Here is a 23,955-nt window from a genome sequence, read left to right on the forward strand (position 1 = left end):
TCCCTGACCAATTCCCTGTGTTAGGTTTCCTTTCTTTGCAACGCCAAGAATGGTTTCTGTTTTCCTGATAAGACTGTGCCAAAATATCCATTCAACATCCCAAGAATAAATACTCATATATTTAGTGAATACCTGCGATGTGCTAACTTCTAGGTCAAACACTATAGGTCTAGAGTTGAAAATAAAGGACTCCTGGCCTCCAGGAGTTTACTGGAGATGCAGATGTACAAAACCAGAATCATTACAGTAATATTCTGTAAGTGTTTTGATGGAAGTATTAACAAGGCTAAGAAATGCCTGGGAGGTTGGGTTACCAGAGAAACAAGGTACTGGGTAGGGGGGTGTTGCAGGGGGAAGGAATGTGAGAGTAGACAAAGGGAAAGGGATAAAAAGATAACCTTAGGCAGAGAGAATGGTAGGTGTAAAGAAAGAGAAGCTTTAAGGAACATGGGATATTTGGCGACCAGAGAGTGGTTAATTAAAGCTGAGCAGAGGGCAGTGTCACTCGAAATGCAGTTTGGGGCCAATCTGTGAACTATTTGTTAGTAGTTTGCGACAAGAAAAGTCACCAGAATACAAATCCACTAAGTCACTAAGCATACTATTTCATCTGATTCCTTTTTAATTGCAAAGCTTTCTGGACAAAGGAAGCAGTGCATTGATTTATATTCTAGCCCAAGCTCCTTATCTCACAGTGCCCTGGTGATGCACAGTTTGCAGACTATTTTGAGGAGCACTGGCATACAAAGAAATGGGCAGGGCAAAGGGAGTGAAGCTGGGGAGTTAGGCAGCTCGAGATCAGAAAGGAATTTTTGTGCCATGCATTTCAAGAATTACAGGTAGAGGAATGATCTAATTAAAACTGCATTTTCAGATAGCCCTCAGGAGGCTGTGAAGTGTATGAATAAGAAGAATGAAAGGAGAGGCAGAGGAATGAGTTAAGAATTTCAGGCAGAAAATTATCAGAAACTAAAGTAGAATGAAGATACCCTGGATAAAAAGGAAAGGGCAAAGGCAAGAAAATTTAGGCATACTTGGACAGATTTACTGGGGTGGCAGATATCAGGACCACTGTAGGAGGCTACACAGGTTGTTGACTGCACAACTCCAGAAGGTGCTGCTTATAGAAATTATGACATGAATGGTGCTCTCTAAAATTGTGCAATCCAACTGCAGAACCACATTTGAAACTTCTGCAAGAAGGCCAGGTATAAATGCTCAATAAACATGTAGATCACACACAGAGGAACAACAGGAGGGAGGTCAAGCTAGAGATAATCGTTTGGAAATCATCAGATATTGGTGGCTGATAGAGACAAGACTACAAATGATACTGCCTTGGGAAAGAACATGTTGTGAGAAGAAAATGATAGCAAAAGGTGAATCCTGTGGAGGCTATTAAAAAGACAAGAGGAGGAGACTGAGAAGCCTTAGTTAGAAAGTGAGGAGGAGAAAAGAAAGAGGAGGGAACAATGTTCTAGAACCCAAGGGAGAAGAAAATTTCAAGAAGGGACTAATCATCACTGTCAAGCACAGCACAAAGGTCAAGAAGGACAGGAACTGAAGAGGGACCTTTGGAGCCAGCAATTACAGAGCTCTCTGGTGACCTTGCTCTGAGCAGTTTCAGGGCTCAATGTAGACGACTACAGCTTTGGGGCTGTATTAGAAGTAGGTAGTGGCGGCTCAGATCTTCTGATTAAAAATCATCTTTTCCTGGCACTCAGCTATGATTCTTCATTGAGACGAATAAATAATAAATTGACTATCATTTTCATCACCCAAGGGACAAATAAAACTGCATGTCCCAGATCTGAGAATAGGGCCCTGTCTTTCTTCCTGCTGGCATACCTCTATGACTTTACATTCTTGAAGAGCACATTTTCCTACACCTGCTGCATCTAGACAGCCAGAGCTATGTATACCATAGCATGGGGCCCGTTTCCATTATAATGTGTCTCAGTTTATAGCATGTACCAGACATCTACTATATAGGAGAGCCCATACCAGGTAAGGACTAAGATATGGACCCTGGTCCAGGGAAGGGTCCACTTAAGTCAAGTGGGTCAAACAGGCATATAAATAGATCATTCCAACCTAAGCAAAAGAGGTGTCATAAGATGGAATGGGAACATCACTTAGCCTAACTGGGAGTTGTGGTTCCTATCACTGAGGTCAGTTTGGGGACAAAGAAGCAAGAGTCAGGTTTAGCTGAGATGATGCTCCAGTACACTGATCTACAAACTGTGGGCTCTGAACAAGAATCATCAGCATAACCTGGATATCTATTGGCAATTAAGACTCTCAAGGCATCACTCCAGATCCACTGAAACTAAATATGGTAGGGACAAGTAATCTGTCTTTTCATAAGCCCTCCAGATGATTCCTCTGATACATGCTAATATATGAGACCCGCTGGTTTTGTGCAAGGATTCTCAAACTTTACAGCTTATCAGAATGACCTGGGAACATGTCAAAGATTCCTAGGCCTACCTGCAGTGTTTCTGATACAGCAAGGTTGGGGTGGTCCCCCCAAATCCACATGTCTAATATGTTCCCAAGTGATGCTGCTGCTTCATGCACAACACTAAGAATGTTGCCGCTCTAAGTGTTCTCTGGTCACTTAGTAGGCCTCTAGAATTCACATCCCTACATTCCCCAAAACATATTTATTGGCTTATTCTTGACTTATATGACAAAATAATTTTAAGAACCTGAAACAGGTGGTTATATTTTGGAATATCTGAAAGTGGTATGTAAGGTTTCTATTCTTCACCCAAAACAAGCTCCTAAACTGAAATTTGAGTCTATTACCAAGGTCATTTGACTCTAATACATAAAAAGAAGCAAGCCATTGCAACTATAACACTGGAATAGAAATGAGGAGACTCAGCACTAGTCCTTATTTTGCAACTGAAAGCAAGTTATTTAACCTTTCTGGATTTCAATTAACCTGTAACTGTAGACAAGTCTACAGTTTCATCTCCTTAGATAAAAGATGCAAAGTTTCATTTTTCTGGGCTATGCCAAGGGGCAAAAATGTTATTGCTGACACCAGTATCCTGAGTGTTTTAAGATCAATTTATCATATAGAAAATTTTTAAAAAATAGCTTAGACATCTTAATCATTTAATAGATTCTTGAAGTTAAATAAAGTGTTTTAGTTTACGACTTCCAGATTATAATTTGGGAATTAAAGTAAAAATAAATATCTAACACAAAAATATTTTAGGCTATAATCTTATAAAACTGCAGAGTCTTTTTTCTTTTCTAGAAAGGGTCTTATCTAACACTTACCTAACTTCCTCCCAACTATGTGACATAAATGAATATCAGTCGACAGACATAAAAAGAAAGTAAACACAAACATGATCAAGCTGAAAACTAAAAACTAAAATAATAATGCAGGTGTGCAATTGCCCAGTCAATGTATTCTGCAACTTAGTAAGCATACAAGAAACAGAGAAAGCAAACTTCACACTCAGTCTGCTTAGCCTAGAGAAGAGTAAAATGCTAAGCGAATTAAGGTATTTCTAAATGTCTCTATACTTCCCTGCAGGTCAAAGATACTCATTTATTAACACTGTACTTGGGAAAATTATCTTTATTGAGATGGCATTTACCTAAGAAAAAGATCTATTTTGCCAGTGGTTTCACCTGGTTGATACAAAAATGTAAATGAAAGCTGTTGTGAAAGTCTCTTAAAATAACTGCCATATGATTAGGAACTAATCTCCTCAATAAATTCCAATTAACTACGTAATAGATCTAGTTTTAACATAGTCTAAGTTCCATACTCTGGTAATTAACTATATGTAAAATAATATTACTGAACTGCAGGGATAAATTGCTGTTAAAAATAATTACCCTCTGACCCAGGATCATTAGCACTTTTGGATATCTTAGTATAAGGACGACAATTTATGCAGTAAATACAAAAAAAGTAGAAACTGTATAGTTATTAAGGAATGAACTAAACATCTTAGATATTTATTTTTTTATTTATTTTCAGAACATCCTAGATATTTAAAAAACTTGTGTGGTACAAAGCTGAATTTTAAATCCCTTAATAGTTTTGAGCAAAAAATTATATCTTTTGGGGTAAAGAAAGAATTACTAAAGATTATTAGAATGTCCATTTGCTTCTTATTAAGAACAATTCCATGAAGAACTAGGTAAAATTCTGAAGTGCAAAGATTGGAATATAAAATTTTATTTATCTCAATTAATTGAACTGCATTATTCATTCTTTCATTACATAAATAAATAAATAAATAAACAAAACAAAACAAAACTAATGTACTATAGTTTGGCTAATTGAATTTAAATAAAAAGGGGAAATTAACACTTACAAAGGCAAAAAAAATAAATAGCCATTGATTATTATATGCCATACCATATATGGAATCCACATAAAGCATACAGAAGAATAGTAACAGGACTTCTTTGTTGTAATCGGTGATGAGAAAAATTTATGTGGGTGACATTAAGGCATATAGCAAAAGAATGTAATGTAAAGGTGCCTGGGTAGCTCAGTCGGTTGAGCAGCTGACTTTTCATCTGGGCTCAGGTCAGGATCTGAGTCCTGGAATGGAGCCTGTGTCAGGATCCACGATCAACAGAGGGTCAGCTTGGGAATTCTCTCTCTGGCTCTCTCTCTCTGCCCCTCCCCCCACTTGTGCACACATTCTTTCTAAATTAAATAAATCTTAAAAAAAAATAAAGATTGTAATGGAATTTACTGGCTGGGGTGGAAAGACTCTGGGGAAGCTATAAATAAAATAACTAGGACAATAATATTGAATACCTTCAGAAGTTATTTGTGCTTTATTTGGGGGGCAACTTGAGTTACAAGGCTCTCAGGTCTGAAGGATCAGCCTAAAAGCCCCATTTTCGGGGCACCTGGGTGGCTCAGTGGGTTACTTGTCTGCCTTCAGCTCAGGTCATGATCTCAAGGTCCTAGAATCCAGTCCTACGTGGGGCTCCCAGCTCAGCATGGAGTCTGCTTCTCCCTCTCCCTCTGCTCCTCCCCCCTGGCTCATGCTCATGCATGCTCTCACGCTCTCTCTCTCTCAAATAAATAAATAAAATATTTTTTTAATGTCACATTTTAGATATATTAATTTGAGGCAGATTAATCAGAAAGGGGCCAAATCTCACTACATCAAGTTATATGACTTAGTTATGGCGTTGCTAGTTAGAATGATTGGGAGGGAAACGGGAGAAGTGGTCACATGCCCAATAATATATTGCAACAGTAATAAATAAGGGGCAAGGTAAGAGATCACAGATGGACAGAAATAGAGAAGTCAGGTGGTAAATTCTGTTTTGGAGAGGAAGCCGAGAAGGCAATTTTTGGTTACATTCTTTAACTTCAAGATGGTGTTTTTATCAATGGAATCTTTTTTCACCAATGGTGCATGATCACTGTTTCCACCCCCAGCACCGCTGCCACTTCTACCATCATCACCACCTGGACCACCGTCTCCACCACCATCTCTGCCATGTCTATCACCTCCTCCACGCCTACCACAAGTCCTGCCATGCCCACCATAACCAAACAACAAGAATAACAGCTATAGTATTTCCTGAATTCTTCTTACCTCACAGGCACTGTAGCAAATGCTTCCTACTTAATCCTCACAGTCAGTATTTTATAATGTGAGGATAGTGAATTTGAGGTACAGGAATTAGGCAGTTTGCCTGGGATCACAAGCCAGTAGTTAGTTAAGACAGGCAGGTTTCAAACTTGATTATTTCTGATTCCAAAACCCATGCTTTCTCCAATATTTGCCCCTCCTTTAGATGTGCAGACAACAAATTATAATAAGTAAAATACTGCTACAACATATGAGTAACTAGGTGTGGTTAAATGGAGGCAACAGCTGCTTGTATTTGATTAAAAAAAAAAAAACAAACCCTGAAGCACCGACTAGATGCACAAGTAGAAGAACATAGTTTCAAAGAAATAAACATAAAATTTAAGGGAGAGTGTCAGATATGGAGCTCTAAGTATGATCTTGGAGTCATTTACTTACAGCCAGACTTGAATTAATGTAAGGAAGCAATTCGAATAAAGAAATTGAAAGAGGCTGAAACCATGAATTTATGAGATACTACCATGATTAGGCAAAATGTCTCAGACCTTTTTATTAGAAAAAAAGTCTGTGGTAGGGACAGAATAAGCAGTGTGTCAGAGAAGCTGAAAAAGTAGATCATTTTTAAAAGATGAGTATTTAATAGATTGTCAAGACTATAGTCTTGACAGTTAAATGCCAGGAGTTCTCACATGGGACAAGAGATGGACACTAGCTATTGTAAAGCTTACAGTCATGTTTGTACAATGCTTCTTGAACCATTACAGTATTTTAACCAGATTCCATCCTATAGACAATTATCACTAACTGAAATGAACTGTCCTAATTATTCACTTGTTTGTATTCTTTGTTCAGTAGAAATTTATCAATCAGGAGTCTTATATAAAGCATCCATGTTATTGTACTGTCCAAATTTGGACATATTTGAAAGTTGGTGTTATATATAATTATGATGTCACAAAAGGTATAACCTGGGATGGATTCAGAGAAACCAAGATATAAGACCATATATCTGCTGAAGAAACATTTTAGTACCCGGTCTAGGTTGTGTAGTAGGCTCCCTTAGTTGAAATCCTAGCTCACGCACTCTGTAGCTGTGTATAAGAGTAATAATAGCCATACTATCCCGTAGGGTAATTAGGAAGAATAAACACACTGTGCAGATAAAGCATTTAATCTAGCACTGAGCACATTTAAAAAACCATCACTAAGTGTTAAAGATTTTATTTAAGTAATATATACTTGATGCTCTTCATTGGTCACCTCATTTCAGGCACTTACAGAAACTGCTGACAGCATATGATGCAAACAGAATTTAAGAGACAAAATATTTCACCACTGGCCACACTTTCCTGAAAACAAAAAAGTAACAGAACACATTTTTTCTTAACCAAATACATTCCCCAAACACAAGCCAAGAATATGCTTGGCAGGAGCCAAGAGAGAGACTGATGTGAATCAACTTGTGCTGCTAATTTCTGTATTAGGACAATCTTGAATATATTAGGAGGGTAAGACAAGTAGGTTTCCATACTGCTCTCCTTGGAAAATTCTTGGAGAGCTTTTGGGTTAGACAGTCTCTGTGACCACTACCCAACCCTGCCTTTGCAATGTGAAAGCCATCTCAGATGTTACATAAATAAATGACTGCGACTATGTTTCCATAAAACCTTTATTGACACTGCCATCTGAATTTCATACATTATCACATGTCAGGAAATATTCTTCTTTTGATTATTTTAAACCATTTAAATGTGTAAAAATAGGGGCGCCTGGGTGGCTCAGTGGGTTAAGCCGCTGCCTTCGGCTCAGGTCATGATCTCAGGGTCCTGGGATCGAGTCCCGCATCAGGCTCTCTGCTCAGCAGGGAGCCTGCTTCCCTCTCTCTCTCTCTCTCTGCCTGCCTCTCTGCCTACTTGTGATCTCTCTCTGTCAAATAAACAAATAAAATCTTTAAAAAAAATAAATGTGTAAAAATAATTCTCGGCTCATGAGCCATAAAAAACTGGCAGCAAGGTGAACTTAGTCTGCTGGATTCACTCAGCCACATAGACACAACCAGGGACAAAAGCCTAGCAGTTGACTGTGTAATTATGAGAGCAGGTTATAAATCACAGATTTAAAGAGAAGTATTGAAAGTCCCAAATAATATACTTCAGTAACTTCTCTAGGTGGCTTTTTCCTTTGCCTAGAACATCTGATGTGCTATTTTTGAGTATGCGCTCTTCTCATACTTCTACACCCTTGTATACATAAATTCTAATGTCAAGTGTTCCGTGCATTCCTAAACATATGCTGCTTAGAAACACAAGGCAGATTTTAATGTTCTTTCTTAATCTTAGAATGATAATAATTGGAATGAAAAAGAAATTGTACCTTTTTATGACTTTCATGCTAGTCTTGCATTTATGAAATTTTATTCTCATCATTTTAACATAGCCACTGAGGTACATAATACCTAACTTATCTATAACGCCTAGTTGAAAATATCCACAAAAAGATGAGTTAAAAATTCTAACACCTTCAAGATAAGACTTTAAAAATATCAAAGAACAGGAAATCTATTCTGTAATTACTCCTGATTTAGGATGTGCAGATTGAGACATTATGTTCTCGTAAACTAGCAGAATGGATCTCATCTATTATAGGTGTACTTTTTCATGAAAATGTACTTTCCATTACTGGGGGGGAAACATTTAATGCCAAAGGAGGCACTGAACAAGTAGGCTGTTGGTAAGAAAAAAAAAAAAAAAAAAGAAAGGAACTTTCAGGATAAAATGGGTTCATGGCAGTTCATTACATGTGGTTTCTTCTTTTAATCCAGAAAACAATATTTCCACTGAGCATTTAGTTTTTGTTGGGATGGTGATTCCTTGGGCAAATTTTGAAATTTATATCACAATTTTCTAACTGAACTGACATGACAGGCACCTGAGGCTTCTGGAAATATTGTTTAAGTTAAAAACACTGCCATCTAAACAGCTATAAATGAGTTTTCCTGCTTAATAATTATTTTTTTGCTTGAGGATAAAGCCATGAATAAGAGCCTCTCACCTTTTCCTAATTTCAGAATCCACAATAATCTGCCTCTTCTTTTGGGGAGGTGGCGGTGGCAGTTCCTCTTGGGCATGTTTTACCAGAATTTGTTCCCTCGTGGTCACCATAGTTACCGTTTCCATTACAGTTGTCTGTGTTAGTGATGGCTGAGCGGTGGTGACAGCCTGTGAAATCTGCAAGAAGTATTGAAACAGAGGTCACACACTGCTTGAAAGACTTCAGTAAAGCCTGCTTGGAGTGGCAAAGGAAAATAATGAGAAACTGTTCCTGCTTGTTGGTAAATTGACCTTCAGATCAAAATAGCACCGTATTGAACCCAAATCAAATTGTTTTATCTGACTTAAGTTATGTTCACTTAAATCACAAAGGAAAGTAATTTCAAAACTGGAAGTAAACTTAGTGTCTCTTCAATTTATTGGCCAAGCTATGGAAAATAAAGGTGGGGGCAAAAGAGCAAAATTTACGGTGTCATTCTGACAGTTAATTAAACATGCTGTTTAAAGTGTTTATCACGTTAATGTAAATTTTACTAAGGTATCCTAGCACCAATTTCACTGCCTTGACCGACTACAGATGTTTATTAGTGTGCTGAATGCATCCTTGGTAATCAGATATAGTAATTATAGTCCACACATTTTCAAATAAAATCATTTGAGCTTTACAATAAGTGACTTTTTAACCAAATAAGTACAATGTCCTTTAAAATTACAATAAAATGAGTGCTGTGAAGTGTGTAAACCTGGTGATTCACAGACCTGTACCCCTGGGGATAAAAATATATGTTTATAAAAAATAAAAAATTATATTAAAAAAAATTACAATAAAATGTTGGGGCGCCTGGGTGGCTCAGTGGGTTAAAGCCTCTGCCTTCAGCTTAGGTCATGATCCCAGGGTCCTGGGATCGAGCCCCACGTCGGCTCTCTGCTCAGCAGGGAGCCTGCTTCCCTTCCTCTCTCTGCCTGTCTCTCTTGTCTACTTGCAATCTCTGTCTGTCAAATAAATAAATAAAATCTTTTTTAAAATGAAATTATAATAAAATGTCAATGTAAAGTGTCTATTAGTCCAGTGCATTTAAGTTGAATATTATTCAAAAGCTAAAAAGCACATCACCCTTGTTTAACTAATGAGTATATTAAAATATTTGAGTCTCCAAAGTTAACATTAAAGATACTTCCTGGAGTGGTGATGCAACATGGGGGCTTAAGTGGGTAGAAGAAGAATCAATGAAACAAGATGGGATTGGGAGGGAGACAAACCATAAGTGACTCTTAATCTCACAAAACAAACTGAGGGTTGCTGGGGGGAGGGGGTTTGGGGGAAGGGGGTAGGATTATGGACATTGGGGAGGGTATGTGCTCTGGTGAGTGCTGTGAAGTGTGTAAACCTGGTGATTCACAGACCTATACCCCTGGGGATAAAAATATATGTTTATAAAAAATAAAAAATTAAAAAGAAATAAATATTTTCAAACTAAAAAAAAAAAAAAAGATACTTTCTGGGTTAGAATCATACTAACTTTGTGCTCACACTTTTAAAAATTACCTTTTAAGCATAGATTATCACTCCTTGGAATAATATGGTGTGTGACCTAAATCATGAGAGGCTATCACCTCAGTAAGTGGGCATTACCAGACTAGCTATATAATGGCGAGACACCCTTCCATTCCTCAACCATCAACTCTCCGTCTCATAGCCCTTCTGTTATTAGAACTGAACAGTTACCTGCTGGGATATTGATCATTATTACACTTCTAGTAATCCAAATCATTTGGAAGACCTATTTACAAAGAGACCAAAATAGGCCAGCCTTAGATTCACTTACAGTTACTTGACATGCACAAAGCCAGGGATCTGGTTGAAGTCAAGATTACTTTGACTGACTTTCCTGAACTTGCAAAGAAATACGGAAAGGGTTTGGGTTAACCTCCATGGCTCACACATGACTGATTCCTTCAATGGTAGGAAATCGGAGAAGCCTCAGGATCTTATTGCAACTTCCAAAGAGGCAATTTGACACGGGAGTAATGAAATCTTTTGTCACAATGCCTTGTGTAAAAATTGCTTTTGACAAATACATTTTAGATGTGCTACCCTTACATATGTCAAGGCCTTAGAGACTTCTATTTTGGTAGCCTAAATAGTTTTTTTTTTTTTAAAGGACGTTAACAGGTTACTGAGTTTCTGCCTGTGTCAATACCAGTTTTATCTTCTTTAAGTTCTCCATAGATTCATTATTTAGAGTTTATCATTGAGCCTCAAACAATAATTATAGAGTCCATTGACAAATTACACCAAAATGAAGGCAGAAAGTAACACAGTTGTTAAAAAAAATGCTTAAAATAGAAGATCAAACCTAATTGTCCTTAATCCAAAATGATCATTACTTGATGAAACTAAGTTTACCTTTAATTTAAAAAAATGTCATTTTTAAGGAGGATTCTAAGAGCATTTAATTTTATTAGAGTAGTACTTTTTAACTATAAGCAAGTTTTTTTGCATATGAAGATGGCTTGAAGAGAATACATTTCAGGGGGAAATTTTCTAATTTTGTATGTGGAGGCACCAGAAGGCAGAAATTATGAAAATGCAAACATACTATTTATAGTTGTATCGAATGTTATGAAACATGTGTGCTACTGGATATTTGGCTGTGAAATTAATTTCTGTAGTATTAAAATATTTTCTCATTGATACTTACGAAATTGGATAGATGGGCCCACCAAGAGTAAGGTAAGGAGAAATGGCAACCTCATATACTACAAAAAGGCACTTAGAAATATAGCAAAACTTCTGAGAAAAAGCAATCATTTTTAATAAAATAATAGTAAGACATAGATTTCTAATTGTTCTATACTATAGTCATTACTGTACTATAATTGAAAATACTCCTTCATTTCCTTTGGGATGGAAGAATGGAAAAAAAACAACAACAACTGTTCATTGATCCTGTAACCACAGAATAAAATTTGTTATATTTAACAAATGAATACTTTCAATAGCTATTCCTTATAAGCAGAATAAAAACCAAATGGTCATGTACTAAATTTCCCTATGGCTTTTAGTTATTGGCTGTAAACACTTAATTATGTGTTAGAATCATTAGAAATACAGACAAGAAGGGATTATGGAGGTCATTTAGTATAACCTTCCACTTACTGTAGGATTTACTACTCCCAGAAGCAGATAACTCCTTCCAGAATACGGCAGCCAATCTTCCCATTGGCAAAGTTTTTACAGGTAGTAGAAGCCTCTCTTATTTTGACTTGGTTCACTTAAAGTTTGTTTTGAATCCTGAACCAACACAGAGTAAACCGAGTATTGTTTCTATCCAACAGTCTTAAAGACCTGAAGGTTGAAATCACGACTCTGACAAATCTCATTTCCAAGTTTTAAAATACCAGGTGTTTGCTAGAGTTAGATTTAATCGGATTTTGGTGCTCCAAAACCTAGGTTTCCTGACTTTGGACATCATATTTAATTAAAACAATCTAAAATTGTATGAGTTACTCAGCAGCTGAATCATGTTTTAATTAAATTCCAGCCTATGTTATATATGTATTACTACGGAACACACAAATGAATAAAATGGAATCTTGATTTTTAGGGAGCTTACAGTATAGTAGTCAAGGTGACAAACACACAGATAATTGTGAGACAAAGTGAGTGACACATGAAAATTATAAGTATGCAAAAATGATCGCCTGCACTGAACATATAGTAATCAAGGCAGTTTCTTTCTAAATGTTACAAAAACAAATTTCCCTCAACCAGTATCCTCATGTTTAAATGCTGATGCTACAGGCTGCATATAATACTTATCCCTGTTCACAGGATAAGGTATAATGGAAAAATGTTGGAAACAACCTAATGTCAGCAGGTACTCGGCTTAAATAAATTATAGTACATGCATGTGACAGAGTTATTGTACATGTTTCAAACATTTTCAATGTCACAGGAAAATATTTATATTATAGTACAGAGTAAACAACACACACAGTGCTTATGTTTTGGCAGGTAAAGCACAGATAATTTCTACTATGGACTATATATTTCTCTGTTCTTCCTATTTTCCAACTTTCTACAAAAAAACATTTTCTGCAAAATGCTGCATTTCCAGGCAGAGAAAGCTTCCAGAATTTTTCTGTCCAAATTGTTGTTTTAGGTCTATCATACCTATGGATCTTTAGAACTATGGAAGTATGTCATCAAAATATATTAAAATAACTCAACATTAGGACAGCTGAAAATCTACTAAGAATGACTTAATGCCTCCATTACAATGTTGAATGGAGCAGGGGCAAAATTAGAATATAACATAGTTTGAGAGATACTCGACAAACTTTGAGTCCACCCAACTAAACCTTCATTCAGTCGCCTTCCCCACTGTTACTTACTCAAGTGTAATTAACATACAGTGTTGTATTAGTTTCAGATGTATAATAAAATGATTCAAAAATTCTACATATCTCCCAGTTCTCATCAATACAGATGTACTCTTAACTTCCTTTACTTATTTCACCCATCCTCACCCACTTCTATCTTAATTATCAGTATAATGGAGACACTCAAGTGTCCTCATGAAAATAAAATGCATTTGTTTTTAAATACTATTCCCTTGATCTGTCAGTTAACCATCCAGTAAAACTGGAAAACAGTTTGTTTAGACTTCTTACAGTGATTAAAAGTGGGAGTCTTTGAGTCAGGCTCCACAATTCTCAAACCCCAGGTCCAAAGTTCACATAGGGTAGCATTTAGGGTAGGTTCATTTGTCTCTAAGAGCTTTGATTTCATTTCTTTGTAGGGAAACATAATGCACCTCTCACGAGGGTGTTGCAAACAGGGCTGGCTTCTTAGGTAGTCACCCAAGTACCCTCCCTCAAAGAACCCCATGCTCGGTTTCAGACTCTGTTTTCACATTCTTGACATCCTTAATAATATGAACAACAAGCCCTGCATTTTCATTTTTTATGGGGCCCCACAAATTATGTAGCCAAAACTTAGTTTCAAGAACTAAATGATGAAATGTTTGAATACAAAAAATGCTTTCTCAGTGCATATTAGTAATAATCATTATCTTTTCTAAATGTTCATAGAAAATTTATTTTTTTTGTTCGTAGAAAATTTATTTTTTTTAAAGATTTTTATTTATTTGGCAGAGAGGGAGACAGCGAGAGAGGGAACACAACAAGAAGGGGTAATGGGAGATGGAGAAGCAGGCTTCCTGCCTCACAGAGAGCCCAATGTGGGGCTTAATTCAGGACCTGGAAATCATGACCTGAGCCAAAGGCAGACACCTAATGACTGAGCCACCCAGAGGCCCCTTAGTAGAAAATTTTTTTTAATTAAATTTATTTATTTTCCACATCTTCTTGATCCATTCATCTGTTGGTGGACATCTAGGTTCTTTCCATAGTTTGGCTATTGTGGACATTGCTGCTATAAACATTCGGGTACACGTGCCCCTTTGGACCACTACGTTTGTATCTTTAGGGTAAATACCCAATAGTGCAAACTGAGGGTTGCTGGGGGGAGGGGGTTTGGGAGAAGGGGGTGGGATTATGGACATTGGGGAGGGTATGTGCTTTGGTGAGTGCTGTGAAGTGTGTAAACCTGGTGATTCACAGACCTGTACCCCTGGGGATAAAAATATATGTTTATAAAAAATAAAAAATTAATAATAAAAAAATTTATTTATTTTCAGCATAACCCTTCGTAGAAAATTTAAATTTTTTTCTCTACTGAACCTTCTTACTCATAAGGTCACCTATATTAGCTTCCAAAAGTTAAATTCTTTCACTGTGGGAAAAACTGGAAGAGCATTTGCTCACTCTCTTGATAGTTCTAGGGTATACATCTTATTGCATAATAAGGTTATATAACTTTGGTTGTTACAGAGAAATCAAACTACTCTCAATAAAATTCTTTCTTGTCATCTTCTCTTCCATTTGTTGAAAAACACACATTTCAAAAAGGAAATACATGTACATTCAAGCCCGTTTAAAGATTATAAAATGGCATACAATGAAAGGGAACATATCAACCACTGTCTCTGGTTTAACCGGTTTGACTAGCTGTCTATACTCCCAGCTCTTACATTTTAAATTAACTTTGTGGGTGCTGGTTCTTTTTCTTTTTGGTTATATTCTTAACTGCATCTTTTATTTTTCCAATTAATTATTTAAATATCCTTGCCTTTATAAATTTTGGGGGTTAAAGATTTCTACTTATTGCAGTGTGAGATATTCTACTATTTGAACCTTTAAAGAAATTTACTAAAAGAGATTCAAGCTATGAAGAATCAGTTACCTACTTTATCTTATCATTTTCATTATTATAAGAATAATAATGTGTGTAAGAATATCGACCAATTACAAAGCTCTTTGCATGTCCTCGGCATTTATGCTAAGTGTTTTGCATTCATTATCTTACTTAAAATGCTTAGAATAGTACATGCAATCCAGGCTTATTAAGTGGTAGCTGCTATTTCCTCATGGACCAAAGAGTAAGTACTATGACTATTCCCATTTTATAGATGAGAAGCAAAATTTTAGGGCAGTTCCAACTTGTAAGAGACAGAGCAAAAATGTAAAGCCAAGTGTCAATGTTCCTTTATCCCACTCTTAGTAGGTGTTCCTTTGTTGCTATACCTGTTCAGATTTCTGAATGATGAATTTCCTTTAAGTGGAGGGTGAATTTATATACACAAACATGCATATACGAAGTCAGAAGAAGAATGAAAACGCACAACACAGCATATGACCACCTTTTAATGCCCTTCAGCTCCTAATATATTTTAATTAAAATTGGGAAAAATCAAACAAATTAAATATACTTGAATTTTTTTTTATGTTCAGTTAGCCACTGTATAGTACATAATCAGTTTTTGATGTAGTGTTCAAGGATTCATCAGTTAAGCACAACACCACATGCCCTCCTTAATACTTACCACCCTGTTATCCAATCCCCCCAGCACCCTCCCCTTTGAAACCCTCAGATTTTTTCCCAGGTTCCATGGTCTCTCATGGTTCATCTCCCTCTCTGATTTCTCCTCCTTTCGATTTTCCTCCCTTCCCCTATGGTCCTCTGTGCTATTGCTTATGTTCCACATATAAGTGAAACCATATGATAATTGTCTTTCTCTGCCTGACTTATTTCACCTACTATAATCCCTTCCAGTTCTATTTATATCAATGTAAATGGTACACACCTGAATTTTTAATACAATCTATTCAGGTTGACAATTGATATACAGATTTTTAAAAGGGATTTCAAATTTTTCTAGGGCAGTTTTGAGTGCAGTGCTTTACCTAAGGAAAAAAAAAATGTCTATTAATAGGCACATAGGTTAATATGTTACACTTTGTGAAATAGAATGAAGCAAAAATGTCAATGAGTTTGTACTATTTTCAGCTGTTAGACATTCTTTTTCTCTTTTCTTTCCAAATTGCAACACCTGATTCCTTTGGAAAGAGGTGGAACCTAAATCTAATTCTGACATGATTTAAGCTCTGAGCTATTCCTTACCAAATCCTACTTGTATGGGTTTGGAGGGGGGTGCTTTGTTTTTTTTGTGTGTGTGTCATTTTTTTTACATAACTTTAGAGTGATCAATTGACTTTTAATGGGTATGGAAGAATTGTGGTTCTACATTTTGAAATATACTGAATAATCATAGCAACAGCTTTAGCTGATAACTGGTAGCCTGGCTTAAAACCATCTCCACAGGCACAGTAGCACAAGGCTCAAATATCTGATGGTGTATGGATTTACAACTCTAAGCAACAGAAAGAATTTATACCCTGAACTTTATCAGAAACCTGGGGCAAAAGATCAAGTGCTCACAAAGGAAGATGGGTGATTAATCAAGAGGCTATAAAATACTCTATTCCAGGACCAAGGGCAGAGGAATTATCATAGCTAAGTGGAGCATACATAAGTGTTAAACTTCATGGGAGTGGCTTGATAACTAAATGTCATTATTAATTACTATCTGGTTTTGATACTAATCATAAGGCAATATAACTTTCTTGAAAAGATAACATTGGAATCATGAGCACATTTAAAGTCCATATTCAAAAGACATCAAAACAGATGTAATTCTCCCATTTGAAATAAAATATTATATAACAATTAAAAAGGTTTATTCGATAAAGCTGTCTGTCCAGTTTCAGGTATTTTGTCCCTCACTTCATATTATCTTTCATACCAGTTGTCAAAAAAGAAGAGATTCATGTTGGCTTCAGGATTCATATTAAACACAGATTTTGAGTGACTATGTGAACTAACTGCATCTGTAAAAATTGAGGAACCAATGACATTTATTTATTCTGATGCACTTGACCTTCCTCACACACCGTCTGACATGAAGTAATGAAACGCATTCTTTAACTAGGGATGCAGATGATCAAGTGTACTTTGAGGGAAAATGTGTATTTTTCTTTATGTATTATTTTGTTTATTTTCAGTAGAAAATAGATGCATCACATAGATGCTGAGTATTTTATCTTCAGCGTATTTTAAATACAGGGTACTCACAATGAGTTAAATGTACACATTTCAGAAGTCAGTCTTATTTTTATAGGAAGAGAATTTTATTTTCATTATCATCTTCCAGCTGACTCTGAGATTGATATAGCAGAAAGAGTTGGAATCTCTTCATGGTTCACTCCAGAGTTTTATATAAAATTTCAGGCAGAGAAACATATCACAGGCATTTAGAACTGGAGGTATAATATGGAGATCTTCCCAAACCAGACCTTCCATTTTATAAAAAAGGAATGAGAGTGTCCAATAGTTCTTGTCTCTTAAATTTTCAGTGCCTACAACATTTTATGTTGTTGTAGATAATGAATTTATAACATAAAAACTGTTAGGCTGATATACAAGGCCTATTCTCAAACATCTACTTTAGTTGGAGGTAGGAAAAAGATACAGTTAATATCAAAAATTATTTGAGCTATAACTTGGAAATTTTCTAATAAAACATTTAACTGAAGCTATTAACTAAAAAGTGCTCTAAAATTCAAGATGGTTAGTCCACAAATTTAGACAGTCTTTGAATAAGACAGAAACTTAAAATGTCAAGGGATTTTATTTTAATTCTAGGTTTTGTAAAACCGTTTTTTTTTTTTTTTTTTTAAATTAGCATTGGGCTGATTAGGCTTGGAGAACTTTCAGGAACCAATGAAAAGGGTTGTCAACGGAAAGCCCTATGAGTATTTTTAATTAAAATCATTGGCAGGGATGTCTGGGTGGCTCAGTTAAGCGTCTGACTCTTGGGTTTCAACTCAGGTCATGATCTCAGGGTCCTGGGATCAAGCTCCACATCCAACTCCAAGCTCAGTAGGGAGTCTGCTTGAAACATTGCTTGAAAGGCAAATAAATAAATGTTATCTTACCACCTCTGCATCTATGTATTTGCATTTCTGGTATTACTAAACATACTGGCTTATTATCTTCAACCACGTTTTACATTATAACCATGTCTGGCAAGAGTTTAAAAACTCCCAGCAGGACATCAATGACATAGAATAGATAAATACATATGTAATGATCACTTTCCTTCAGAATCTGTGACTATAGCTAGAGAAATATACAATATAGACATGTACTCTCGTGTTCAAAGAGAGGAGGATTCTGGGCACGGTAATTTTAGCTTTAAGCTATCTGGGCTTATAGTTCAGAACATTGCAAAAATCATCAAGAGAAACATAATAAAATGTTCAGGAAATGGGAATGAGATGTATAAACTTACATATGTCATAAAATGTCCCTTACTCCTGGCAAAGAAAATAATTTACTCTACTAAACAATGACAAAACTAGAGAATATTTGGACTCATCTAGATAGATATATTTTTACATTGAAACACCTAAGGCCAAGTTCAACATAAAATACCACAATGAATTATAAAGCACATGAATTTTATGCCCTTTCCACAGTATTTATGATTTTACTTAAATGGGGAAAAAGACCCTAACATAACATAATAAAAAATATTTAAAAATAGGGGAAAAGATTGGTTCAAATCACTAAAATAATGTGTAACTTTAAAGTATTATCTATAATGAATTTCTGACTATATTTCCTAATTATAACCAAGATAAAAATATGTTCATCGGAGTCACAAGCATTTAGAAAAAAATAACTGTGTAAATTTCAACAAGCATATTTATTAAAAAAATTTAGAGGACACAGAGGGTCATTTGAGTTTTTAAGTAAGTCAATCCAGAGTATATTAGCTCTGATCTCTTTTCTCATCTTAAGCATCCATAATAGCAAGTGTTATTCTTCCTAACTTCTGGAAACAGAAAGTATTTCTATTTTCTTACACTGCCTTCTCATTAACTTAAGCATCCTTAGCTTCTGTCCAGGTATTATTCAAGTCAACTCCGACTTTGAAATGCAAGAGAAGGGCCTCACAGCTGATTTTTTTCCATATTTTGATCTCTAGCCATGCTACTCTTTCAAAAGGTCAAAATCCCTCAAAGCTTTGACCTGACCAGCAGTCAAAAATTCGGGCACACAATGTTCTTTATATGAGCACAATCAGATGCCTTGTCATCTTGGTCACAATTCCTATATCCTACTGGATTTTAACCATTATCAGATTTTGCTCATTTTTAAAACCAATCATATTTAAAAGGATTTTTAGGAGATCACAATAACATATCATTAATGGGACAGATTCTCACAAGCCCTGTCCCCGCCCCCGCAGACATACCAGAGAGTGTGCATATAAGAGAGCTTTGTTCTTCAAAGTCACAACCTTGCCCTCAACATTCTTGGACTCCTTCCCATGTAATTTTGGTCGAGTTCAATTTTACATTTAAGAAAGAAAATCGAGGGCTTTTTCAGTTATAAGATACTATTTCATGGTTTACTCTATCTCCTTTTCATTACTCTGTCCTCGGGTAGCTTCATTTTTATCTTTCTAAAAGTCCCAATGCAGCCCAGTAATGATTTGCATTGGGCCTATGATAGTTCCTTTGGGGGGGAAAAGGAACAATGAGCAAAACCTGAAATACGAACAGTAGAAAAGCTGATGCTTGGGGTTCTAAAAAACAACTTGCCTAATACAAATCTATACCTACCTCCTTCTAATCTGGTATATTAGTGTCTAAATGTTTGAAAATAAAGATTTAAAAAATGATACTGAACTACAACAAGCCCTCCAGACTCACTAAACAGTATGCCTTGTATATCAAGAGCACTATAAGTCCCCCCCCCCAAAGTGCCTTCACGTCTATGACTTTATTTTATCCTCATCACATTCTAATGGGCAAATACAGTGGACACAAGTTGTAATGTATGTTGGACATCATTTTATAAAGAACTATATGAACCAGAGATAGTGGTGTTTTATTACAGGTTTTGAAAAGTTCAAAAATAGAAAGGTGAGTAAGTGCCCTGGGTCTTATAATTTTAGACCATTAAAAAAATAAGGTTTCGGGGCACCTGGCTGGCCCAGTGGGTTAAGCTTCTGCCTTCGGCTCAGGTCATGATCTCAGGGTCCTGGAATGGAGTCCCACATCGGGCTCTCTGCTCAGCAGGGAGCCTGATTCCTCCTCTCTCTCTTTGCCTGCCTGTCTGCCTACTTATGATCTTTCTCTGCCAAATAAATAAATAAAATCATAAAAAAATAAGGTTTCTGGATTTGTTTTTTTAACAAACTAGAATAACATACCAGGAACATTTTGATGACATGCACAATGCTCCTTAGAAAGTAGGCTCATTCCAAGAAAGTGGGTATATTTAAATATAGCGTTGATAGGAAGGTCTCTATTTTCCCCATTTCAAGCAGCACTGTGAAAAAACCCATAATGTGGGGATGGACACATATGCCATTGTCTTGTTAATTCAACATTTTAAAAAATATGTTCTGCAGACAGTATCAAAGGTTGCATGCAGATTACTGGTTTACTGAATGAGATTCTCTAGGACCAAGCATTTTAATCAGTTTCCCAGGTGATTATTACGCAAACATTTGAAAAGCACTGTATATGATAATGCAAGTGAACAAAAGCATGACCTACTGTTAACAGTTATATCTCCATAAATATACCCTTTTAAAGGGATGCTTTTTAAATAACTTTCTTTGTAAGGCAATGCCAATCCTTCTGAACATGGCAAGTGACCATTTTATAGCAGCAATAATCTACAGAACCACTGGGTACATATTGGAATGTAATCATTGATGGTTTGAAAAATATTAGATACTTTTAGGTACCAGATTAGATACCAAAGTATCTAATGTCTCACAATTTATTATATAAATGCCAGTGCTAAGGTAAAGTAACAATGGCCTGATCATATACAATAAGACAAATCATGATGTGGTTTTAAAACCACTATTAGATCAAGTATCTGATAAAAAATATATTCAATGGAAAACAATTTTTATTAATGTCCAAGGACTGCATAGGAAATGATTATAATTTATATTCCTTCAAATTTTAAAATTTTAAGTATGAATTTAATTTTAAAAGGGAGATCGGATTGTGATTGAAAATCATATATGTTGCCTGATCCTATTTTCTTAAATTATATTTTTGGAAGCGATCCTTTAAACTTCATTGCATCTTTCAACAAACATTTCCTAAGTGCTACTTATCAGATGTCAAGTGTCAGGAAGACAAATTGCCTGCACTGTCTGACAACAAAGGCAATAACTGCCTAAGCTACTGAATGTGGTCCTTGCTTTAATAGAGATGTATGCATGGTGCATTGAGCCATGGATTGTGACCGATTAGTAAAGGTTAGTTTCTGTAATGGAAAATAATGTGGCTTCATATGTTAAATACTATTGTGTACAATGCTAATATTTTGAACGATGACCCATGATTTCACCAACTAATAACATCAGATAATAAAAGCTTCTACTTTAAAATCACACCATTTTCTTTAAATTACCAAAACTTATAAAATGCTTAACATAAAACCACATTATGACACTACAAATGAAACACAGATGCTTTCCTAATCCACGGTCTATGTGTTTGTGTTATGAATCAGCTGTCTGTGGCAGAAAAAACACCCAGTGATTAGATCCTTACTTGAGATAACAGAACAAGGTCTTCCATGAAATGAAAGGACTTAATCCCTCACCGTGTTCCTATTACTAACATCACTTGGACAATTCATTTTTCCATCTTAAGGTTCATTTTTCTCACATGTAAAATGTAGGGATCAATGAATAACCCTCCAGTTCCTAGAAATCTAGGATTTGGGGTTAGGTTGTGAAACATAGTCCCCGAGCACTTGGTCCAATCACTCTAAGTCACTCCCATCCTCATTCCCACTGAACAGGAAGGGAATGCACTCTCAGACAGTAACTAGTTCAGTCATTTAGTACTCACTCCTTCATCTCCCCCACATCCTCCAATACCAAGACAACCAAGAGACCCATGTTTTTATTCAACTGAATACTTGGCAAGGACCAGTCCAGTAATATCTTTCGTAGGATTATAACAGAGCTCTTACTGAAAATTTTAAAAATCTCAAGGATTATTTATTACAGGGTAATTAGTATCACTAACCTGTGCTGAACTTTTTTCAAGCTTTTGGACTAAATTATCCCAGCGCTGGGCAAAGTTGTCTAGCCACGCTTCCATCTTTTGGGCTACCAATGTGTTTTTCAGGGCTGAAAGAAGATCTTGGTTTAGTGAGCAGAGTTTGTCCATGGTTTGCTTCTTCTTTTCCAGATCTGTTTTTAAGGCCTGTTAAAATAGGAAAGAATACGTAATAAGCCTGGGTTACATTTTCTAAAACATTATAGTTAAGTTGCTTTTGTATGTATTTCCTCATTTGTATAGATAAGACTGTAATCATGCCTGCAAAGGATCAAGAGCCCATAAGAATATAAGTAGAAAATTGTAATCCAAATATTCTTCCCAAGAAGCTTGATGAAAAACAAAATAGGAAGTCAGATGTAGCATAAACGCCTAGTAGTGAAACTTAAGAGCTATTTAAAAATATTTAAGGAACTTCGAAGTAAAAAAGTAGTGTTGCTCAAAGGGCAGTTTACTGACTTTTCAATTTTTTTAGCATCTGTTATTCAATTAACATTTGGCTATCTGAGTAATTATCTTCTAAAGCTAATTTTAAAGCCCATTAAGTAATAGAACTAAGTAATTGAGTGTGACACAAATCCTTTGGCATCACTTCGCATGTTTTCTAAATACATATGTGTTTTATGGAGTAATTTTTACAACATTCATTTTTCCAAAGTTCCTGTGAGTTATGAGGGGTTACACATACCCTCTGGTCGCTACAGAATGAATAAACAAAGCAGCTTGTATGAAATCAGGAGATAAGGACAACTTATTATTTCATCTTATCCATTAAGGTTACCCTGCATGTTGGAAAATCCAATTTTCAGCACCCAAATACTAGTCCCTGACTTAACTTGTAAACACAGAATAAGAAGAAAGAAAGGAGAAAATTATTTTTACAACCCCTTTCCAATCCCCTCTTTCTGGCAGTAGGAAGTACAATAAACATAAACTGAACAGTGAGACCTGTCTTTCCAAAACAAATGCAAATTTAGGAACAACTAATATTACACATGGCAGAAAAATTATCATGAAACAGATGTACCGATTGCTCATGAACCGAAGTGTCACACACACAAAGAAATCAATACCGTCCCCACAAAGGATACTCTATGTAGCTCATGTTGGCATGCCAACTGCACTGACAGCTCCGAGCTGCAGAAGGCCCTGGTGTCTCCTTCAATTAGCTCATTCTTTATTCAGAATCTGCTTTACCTTGTGTACTTTACACTGGATTCTCAGTGCATGCTATTTTCCTTTCTTTCTATTTATTTTTTTAATGTATTTTTTAAAGATTTTATTTATTTTTTTGACAGAGAGAGAGAGATAGCAAGAGCTGGAACACAAGCAAGGGAAGTGAGGGAGAAGCAGGCTTCCTGCAGAACAGGAAGTCCTGGTGGGGCTCAATTCCAGGACCCTGGGGCTATGAACTGAGCTGAAGGTATATGCTTAACTGACTGAGCTACACAGGTGCCCCATGCATGCCTTTTATAAGATAAAAAAAGCTAGTTGTGAAGTTCTTTCCTATTTTTCCTCAACAACTACAGGTTTTTTTTTTTTTCACTATTTTCTTCTCACTTTTGCAATAAATCAAAATATGAGTCAAGATTTAAAAGTAAAATCCATACCAAAATAAACTTTCAATGTGGGAACTTATTAATACATTGGTTTTGTATGTCGATTTTGTTTCTTTAATTCACATGCTCGCTCTCCATTAAATTTAAATGCACACTTGGACTAGTAGTAAAACA

At 35.9% G+C, this 23,955-nt stretch overlaps 1 protein-coding gene across 7 annotated transcripts in view; it reads right to left on the reverse strand.

Moving 5' to 3' along the window:
• The window catches only part of DMD (dystrophin), a 2,248,143-nt gene that overhangs the window by 1,447,820 nt on the left and 776,368 nt on the right, over positions 1 to 23,955 (reverse strand). For all 7 annotated transcript variants that reach the window (XM_059157899.1, XM_059157902.1, XM_059157904.1 and 4 more), the window contains exons 16-17: positions 22,190 to 22,369; positions 8,649 to 8,824 (exon numbers count right to left, since the gene is read on the reverse strand). In XM_059157899.1, the coding sequence (XP_059013882.1) occupies positions 8,649 to 8,824; positions 22,190 to 22,369 (356 nt within the window). The remainder of the gene's footprint in view (positions 1 to 8,648; positions 8,825 to 22,189; positions 22,370 to 23,955) is intronic.

The sequence above is a fragment of the Mustela lutreola genome, chromosome X (assembly GCF_030435805.1).
Source record: "Mustela lutreola isolate mMusLut2 chromosome X, mMusLut2.pri, whole genome shotgun sequence".
Lineage (NCBI taxonomy): Eukaryota > Metazoa > Chordata > Mammalia > Carnivora > Mustelidae > Mustela > Mustela lutreola.